This window comes from Gloeophyllum trabeum, assembly GCF_000344685.1.
Source record: "Gloeophyllum trabeum ATCC 11539 unplaced genomic scaffold GLOTRscaffold_00014, whole genome shotgun sequence".
Taxonomy (NCBI): domain Eukaryota; kingdom Fungi; phylum Basidiomycota; class Agaricomycetes; order Gloeophyllales; family Gloeophyllaceae; genus Gloeophyllum; species Gloeophyllum trabeum.
In genome coordinates this window covers 365,849-373,694 of record NW_006920423.1, presented here as the reverse complement: position 1 = coordinate 373,694, position 7,846 = coordinate 365,849, and the positions used below count along the sequence as shown (strand labels likewise).

Sequence of the window (7,846 nt, the reverse complement as noted above, 5' to 3'; positions counted from 1 at the left end):
GTAAGGTTCTCGTGAGGTCGCAGCCGAGGTCTCGCGTCGACCTTGCTTCGGAAGGCCCGGTAGACCCCGACGTGACCTTGTTTCGGCATTTCTGCCCAGAGATGTGTGCGCCATCATTTGAGATGTCAGCGCTGAGGTCAGAGCGGCGTCTTCTTGAGACTTAGCGAGGGACATCTGAGCAAGACCGCCCTGATACCGAGTTGACATCCTCTTTGGGCTTTACTGGACATTAGCTCGTAACCTCAGGTAGAGATGATACCTTGCGCTGCATATAAAGGCTGTACTTTGGACTACAGGATGACTTGAGGCCTCGAAGTATTTTAGGTATTAATAATATTGATTAGAGCAACCAGAACAGATGTAGTACTACGGCGTAAGGAGTGCTACACAAGTCCCCACTATCTGTTTGTGGGACTTAGAGAAATTCAAGGACAGGACGTGTCTGACGCGAACTGAATTCAAGCGGAGATTGAACTCGAGCGACTTCACCCGTGGTTCAAGTCGTTCCACTTCTTCAACTCCGTCTTTCACTCTCATTCTCGCTCCGATCTCCCGCTCCTTGTCGCTGACTCGCCCGTCCGCCGCACCACGAGACAGTGGACTGCCTGCGTGACAGAGCTCTGGCTACGACGTCCGACATTCATTGCTAACTGGTAAGTGATGACAAACTTTCCCCGACACGTCACTCACATTCATACAGGAACACTCGGAAGGATATCTTATTCACTCAAATATTGAGCTTTGGTCGGTGGAGTGCGTCTGGGGTCAGGGTGAATCGGGTACGTGTATTGTAATATCATCATGGTCTATGCTCATGATCATGTGCAGAATGTGCTGTTTCATTGTGGCAGGCGGGCTCTGATAGGTGTGACTGCGACAGGTAGTTTGGTATTTACAAGATTATATGTACTGTATATACACAGTGTCTGTAGATAGCATTGCAATATATGCTTCATTTTCTCATTCATATTCAAGGAGCAATAAAATCAAGCAGCTGTATGAAATGTGAAAGCCCGCTGGCCAGAAAACCCGCTTTCTCGTTGTCCAGCCCGGATGTCAGCTTGATGCCCGACTCCGACCTTGACTCGACATACGAGTCAAGTAGAGGCCAAGTTGATCCTCGGTTTTTATATCGAGTCGATGTCACGCGTAGGGCCTGGTGGGGTCTGGGGTCTGACCTTGCCGAAACCCTTTTTTAGACTGGGCGTGTAGTTACATCGCTCTCAATACATGATCATGTTGTCTAGTCTTCGGTTGCCTTGGTAGCAGACCGCAGTAGTGGGATAATATGGTACAACGCAACATCTACAACTGAAGTTACACTACAATACAAGCACCAGAGATTTAGAGTATTGGAAAGTCGTGGTATATGAACTAGCATTGTTACATCGTATATCGGAACTGGGAAGCAAAACAACACGTCAGTGGCTACGAGGATATATGCTTGTACAGGATATACGCACATAAGGGTTCTCGAAGTCAGTCGCGTCCTTCTCGCCGAGCTCTTTCCCCAAGCGGATCCGCTGCTCCTCTGAGAGCCCGTCGCCAGCCATCGCCCGATCCCTGCGCCGGTTGCGCATGACGTAGATCACCCTCCACATACACAGCAACAGGAACTCCAGGCCGAAGCACACAGCGCACACGACCGTGCCGCTGGTGTACTTGGGCTATATGATGAGTGGTTAGTTACGTCGATTCAGAGCAATGCAGCGTGGAAGGGACGTACGGCGTCTTTGGCGCGGAAGATCTGCGAGCCGACCATGTTGCCCACGCAGTACCCGACGAAGGTGAACGAGGAGGTGAGCGTGCGCTTCGTCCTGCCCGCCGTGTTAGACGGGATGAGTGTCCACGCCAGGAACAGGGAGATTACGAAGGGGACGGTCATGAAGTAACAACCTGGGTCGCGATAGTGGGATGAGGATACGGCATCACGATGTAGGACGAACGATGCGCTTACCCCACTTTGTCCACTTGTACTGGTGTTCATTGGGCAGGAAGGACATGCCCAGGAAGCCCACGAACGGGGGTATTGTGGAGAATGCCATAAAATACCTGCATGTAACCTGTACGTCAGACGGCTTCCGGATAGTGGACAGGAACAGGGCGACTAACAGGCGTAGATTCTTCCAGCGCGTGGTCACGAGGCCAATAAGTATGAAATACACCACGGAGAACAGGGATCGCGGTATATCAAGTAATATGACCTGCAGATTCGCTATGACGAGAGTGGTGTGAGCTTCAGAGTGGGGTTTGCAGATCCGATGACTTACTGAAGCCAAAGGTAGTGTTGATGATTGATCCAAACGTCGTCAGGCCACCATTAGGCACGGAGCTTAGGAATGCGTTAACGCCTGCGAACCAGAACTGTAGACCGTGAATACAGTTATAGGTCAGCGGTATCTCTATAGTTAATTTCATCACGCACGCAGGGGTCCGTTAGGCACTCTAAGGCCTGCTTCCACTTCCAGTTCTTGATACCGGTCGTATCATGTCCGGTATTGTTGCCGACAATCCGAGCGTTGGCCATCCTCCGCTCTTCAGGCGTTAACCACCTCACCTCCGATGGCGTTCCAAGCAAGAACAAACATAGGATGCCGACGACGATGGTCAAGCTGCCCAGGAACTATAGGTTCAATATACCAATGAGCCGCGGAAGTCGATGAACATGTCAGGGATGGTTACTGACGAAGGACATGTAACGCCACGGCTGCTCGTCCGGGTGCGTTGCCCCTGTCTTACCAATGCCGTACAATACGAGCTCGGCGATGATACCAAAGCCTGCGTTAGCGCTCTGAAAGACGAGGGCGCGAGAGGCGTGCTCGCGGGTCTTGTACCAACTGCCCACGACGAGGATGAACCCTGGACTAATGCAGCATTCGGCCAAGCCCTGCAGAGCTCTGAGTGCGATTAAGTGCTTAAAGTTCTTGGCTGAGAGGATACAGAGTAAGGGTCGTACACCCGTCCTTTAGGAAATTACGAGGCAGCCTACCGAAGCCGATGCAGAGGACCACTACGCCCCACACAATCATGTAGATGGAGAGCGTCCTTCCCATCTTCCACCGCTGCAAAATCAGGTTGGACGGGAATTCAAAACACATATACGTGATGTCTGTAACACATCAGACCAGACACGCCATTGGGGGCGCCTCAGTCACTCACAGAAGATCGTTGTCAGCCAGGAATACTGTTGGCCGACAAGGTGGGTGTCCTCCCGCAAGCCAAACGTGGCCTGGGTACCAATGGACGTCTTATCGGCCTGCTGGACGCCATAGCAGATCCACATCAGGGGAAGCAGGTACAGGTCGATCTTGCGCTTCAACTTGTTGTACTGTTCCTCGGTATAGTCACTTTCGGCGAGGACTTCACGGCGATAAGCACTGGCGTGAATGAAGAGTAAGAAGCAACGCCTACCGGTATCGCTTTCTTCGACTGGGAGAGTCTCGACGACCGTCTTCTCGAGGTCGCCCTTCTCGCCGTACGAGGCCTTCTCGTCGATATCATCCTTGACCGACATGGCGGAGCGTATTGAACGACTCGAGGTGGGACCAGAACCGAGTGAGCCCGGGATATCCAGGAGGGTTATCGGGACCGAGTCGACGAGCACATCTTCCTCCTACTTCTTATACTTGGGGCCGCGGACGAGATTTACTGCGAAGCCGAGGCGAGGATGGGCATATCGGCATCAGGAACATCCTATCTCTATCTTGCAGCTTTCAGCTAGCAGTAGCAGGTAGATAATACTGTACGCGGTCAGATAGGCAGTTCAGGCTCTATCTCTCTGTCATATGGAGCAGACCTTACCTATTCAAGAAGAGAAGTGAGATCTTGGGAAGGTTAGTTTACGTTTCTTCCAGCCGTTATCTAGGAACACAAGATATTCAGAACTTCGTCAACGCGATAAACCCATTCCACGAGTCAAACTGTACCTCAATGTATCTGGTACCATGATACCAGCTTTGATCAGCAACATCAGAGCTCCACCTCCTTCATTCCAGTCTTAAGCTTGCGCGCTCACGTCGACTCGGAGGCAGGCCAATCGCTGGCCGCTTGCATCGGGGAGAGTCGGGAGCCGGCGTCCATGCAAGAGCACCTCAGGCTAAGGCTGCACCCGTGGTATGTAGTACATATCATTACTAGTGGCAGACCTTCGCTAGAAGCACGACAATAGCGGTCTGCACGCAACGTCCAAGTACTACTTCAGTAACCTTCCTTATCTGAGCCAGGCTTAAGACTTTCAGGCGCACGAGTACTATAGGCGCCCCGATGGTTCATACTAGAGCGCCTGGGACGCTCATCGGAGCTGGACCTTGACTGGATATGTGGACCAACATTGGATGTTTAGCATTTGAGACCGCTGAGGTCATAAAGGATCTCCGCATTTTTGCCGGGAATACAACATGACAGTAACGAATAAAGTATCTAAGGACCCGGACGACCGAACTGCCACATGTGCGCGCTACAATATGTATCTACAGGACGCATCCCCGGAGACGAAATGACATATCCGACCCCGCATTTCACTTACACCTTCTCCCCTCCCTTTCCGTCGTGTTCCATCGATAATACATAATAGAAAGGCATGAAAGCTTTCTGCTCGTGTGATACACCTTGCCCATCTTGAATCCCTACCTCCTCCCGCCCAGCCCGAGCAATGACGCCGGCGTCTGCGGCTCAACCGCCCTTGATCGCAAGGACGGAGACGCACTCGCATCGTCACTCGATGACGACGAGCTGGAGCTAATTCGCAGCAACATCGATGCTGCGCTCTCGTCGTCCACCGTCCATGCCTGCGGAAGCGACAGGCTCTCTGCGCGCCTCCTCGGAGGAGGCGAAAAAGCCGAGGTCAGCAGGGGAGTCGCGTGCGGCGATGGTAAAGCGAGGGAGGGAGGGAGTTGCGTACTAGCCGTAGGGCGGAACTGCGTTGATGAGGGCGGGGAGGGGAGTTGCAGCGCGGGGACGTGCGGGTGGATCTGAGGAGAGGTCGAGGTCGAGGTCGAGAGGGCGATGTAGCTGGGGTCCATGTATGGCTTGGGCAACCAGGAGGAGATGGAGGGGAGCATGGTGGGCGTGGCGGAGATGGGCTCCGGGCTGGTGCCTTGGGGCTTGTTCTCGACTCTCTGCTTCGCCTGAGGTTTGGGGCGACTTGCGGCGGGTTCTTCGCCCTCCCCGTCCGAGTGCAGTTCGTCCTCTTCGGTCTCCGGCTCATAGGGCTCTTCGTCCTCGACCGGCCTCTTCCTCTTAGCACCTGTATCAACGGCCGCCGCAGGAGCCTTCCTGTCGCCACCGCAGCTCGGACATTGTCCGTCTTCGAAAATCTTCACCTTCGCAATCAAATCCTGCATGTACGCGACCGTCCGCACGAGCACCTCGAGCTTGAACTCCTTCTGCTTCTCGTCCCTTTTCGTCTTAACCTTCCCCTCCTCTACTTCCCTTGGGTACGTAGCGGGCACGAGCTCCCGCAAAGTTGCTAGGGCATCGTTGATCTTGGTTCGGCGCGCCTTCTCGATCCGCGAATGGTTCTCCTTGCGCAACGACTCCCGCGCAGAGCGCGATAACACCCCGGGCTTCCTGCCGCGGCGCCTGGGCGGTGGCGGCGGCGTCGTACTGTCCGACTCGCCTGCGTCACTATCGAGGTCGACCGACGCTGATGGTTTGGGCAGAATCTTGTGTTGCTGCGCTGAGGCGCTCGACGATGCCGCGGGTTGGCTGAGCGAGTCCGTGCGGAGACGTTTAGCGCGTCTCGGCGGGTTACAGCTGCCAGTGTATGCAGGGAGGAGCTGGGGGCCTTTGTCCATCGCGTCGTGTGCTCCTGGGGAATGCTATGCAAATGTTAGGAAGTGGGCGCGCAATTGAAACGAGGTGCGAGCGACCGAGGACAAGGGTCATAAATCAATGTTCCCAGGGCGCCCCTCCCGCGGTGCTAATACCCAGGCATCGTATCGGAACAGGCCATTGGTCGGCCGAGTGCTGTGTGCTCGAAACCGCTCGTGTGCACGGTGAACGTGCGTTTGGGGAGTGGCGCACGACCAAGATTGCTGCGATCTGATTAGCTGCGGCGCGCACACGTGCTGCCACAAGAATAGAAAGGGCTGTATCTTTTGTCGGCGTTAGGCCAGAGCCCAAGCCGTTTGCTAGCCAAGGGATCTTCTGCGAGGAACATTTGATCACTATTCGACGCTGTAATATGGACCCGGCACCTGCAGCCCTGTTCTTGGATTAGGGCGAAACGATGGCACACCTGTGGGGCGGTTGCGGTTGGTCCTGCCTCCCTTGCACAACCGATTAATCAGACATTACTGGGGTCTGCCAGTGTAGCGGCCATTACTAGATCACCGCAGAGTTTGCTGAGACCGCTGAGGGGCAGTGTGTACTTCCAAGTTGATATCATTGATAGGTTAGGGGCTGCCAGACACGTTCATCGCGAGTAGCGACGAATTCTCTCCTAAGAGATATTGATAGTACACCATAGTCACCGGTACGGTATTGGAAATGCCTGGGTGCGACAAACCACGGGAAGAGTACGTTGAGAAGACGAGCTGCCGGCGAGATACCAAAGTCACCAGCCTCACTGTAAATCAAGAGTTGCAAATCCTCGCTCGTGCCATTACGACGAATTGCTTGATTTATGTAGTTGTCTCGAGCACAATAAGCTCCGTGGCGAGGATTCCCATCAGAGTAGTATTTTCGAGGATGTCCTTTTCGGAAAAGCTGGCGGCTCCTCTGAGCTCACGTCGATTCGATGTACCAGTGTCTTGTAGCAAGTTTGAGGTAGATTATCGCCATGAATGAGTCCGCGGTCCAAGAGACGAAGTATAACAATCCTGAAGCAGCAGGCTAATGGTACTGCGAAAGACCACACAACTGATATAAATAGATCATCGACGTCGATCACTTACTTGTGGGCTTCTGGATGTTACAGTGCCTTGCATAAGAAACTGAACATCGCATTTCCGCGCGCGTTGTTTGTCCGCGCCAAATATACCCTTTTCGGGTATCGGCAAATGTGCGACAAAGACCCATCGAGAGGGAGGGTAGCTAGGCATACAGGTGGGGGCAGAGTATAATGATTTACAGCCCTTAGTGTAGTAGTAGAATATACATTTCATGCATTCTCTGAAGCCTTTCGAGCCGTCTCGGGGCGTCTGCGAGTCCCTGCCCAACAAACGGTCCCGCGAGAGGCCTTCCGGACCTACCCGAAAAGGGTATATTTGGCGCGAGCAAACAACGCGCGGGGAAACGCGATGTTCAGTTTCTTATTGTACTACTATCATCGAGGGGGTTCTGCAAAAAGTATCGAATCCGGCCTGTAGCATTCCGCACACTTGACAGATTCTTATCGGATCTTCCGCATATTGTGTGTAACTTAGTAATGAACGTCCCCATTATTTTTGTGCATTTTTATGCAGCCTGTGGAACGTAGGAGAGAGATGCCGGTTCATGTAGGGGGTTCTGCAAAAAGGTGTCACATGCGGTCACAGTGGGATCTCGCCGCGAGCGATGTCACGCTTTTGTCACGATATGGGCCCGGGAGATGTGCAAAGTTGCCTCTCTATCTCGACACGCTCGTTATTTACTCTATCGGGCTGGTGTATTGTACTGTAGACAGCATATTAATGATACCCCAAGCCATTCCGCTGCAGTCCGTTGTGAGCATCATGAGAGATCTAGTGGACACTGTTTCTTTCCCATGGCCTACAGGACCCGTTTTCTCTCCCTCTCTTCAACCACAGCAGATATTCCCATTCTGACTTGGCAGAGGGTCTATTCTAGTGTATATATACCTGCCTGAGCTTACCCAACATTTTTTGGTTGAGTGTGGAATGAGATATAAGGGGGGTGAGGGGGT

General features: G+C 53.2%; 2 protein-coding genes across 2 annotated transcripts; both read right to left on the bottom strand.

Moving 5' to 3' along the window:
* Positions 1-1,421: 1,421 nt before the first annotated feature.
* On the bottom strand, positions 1,422-3,514 carry GLOTRDRAFT_48077 (MFS general substrate transporter; the record flags this gene model as incomplete). Its single annotated transcript, XM_007871384.1, has 9 exons — positions 1,422-1,667; positions 1,727-1,896; positions 1,958-2,052; positions 2,113-2,215; positions 2,271-2,364; positions 2,426-2,623; positions 2,687-2,928; positions 2,990-3,109; positions 3,160-3,514. 9 exons carry the CDS (start codon positions 3,512-3,514, stop codon positions 1,422-1,424), a joined length of 1,623 nt encoding a protein of 540 aa, XP_007869575.1.
* Positions 3,515-3,878: 364 nt separating this feature from the next.
* GLOTRDRAFT_96064 (uncharacterized protein) lies at positions 3,879-6,783 on the bottom strand (the record flags this gene model as incomplete). The annotated part of the gene is made up of 8 exons (XM_007871508.1): positions 3,879-3,936; positions 4,016-4,102; positions 4,526-4,664; positions 4,706-5,819; positions 6,025-6,147; positions 6,239-6,269; positions 6,509-6,568; positions 6,731-6,783. The coding sequence occupies 8 exons, from the start codon at positions 6,781-6,783 to the stop codon at positions 3,879-3,881; spliced, it is 1,665 nt and encodes a 554-aa protein (XP_007869699.1).
* Between the last annotated feature and the right edge of the window lie 1,063 nt (positions 6,784-7,846).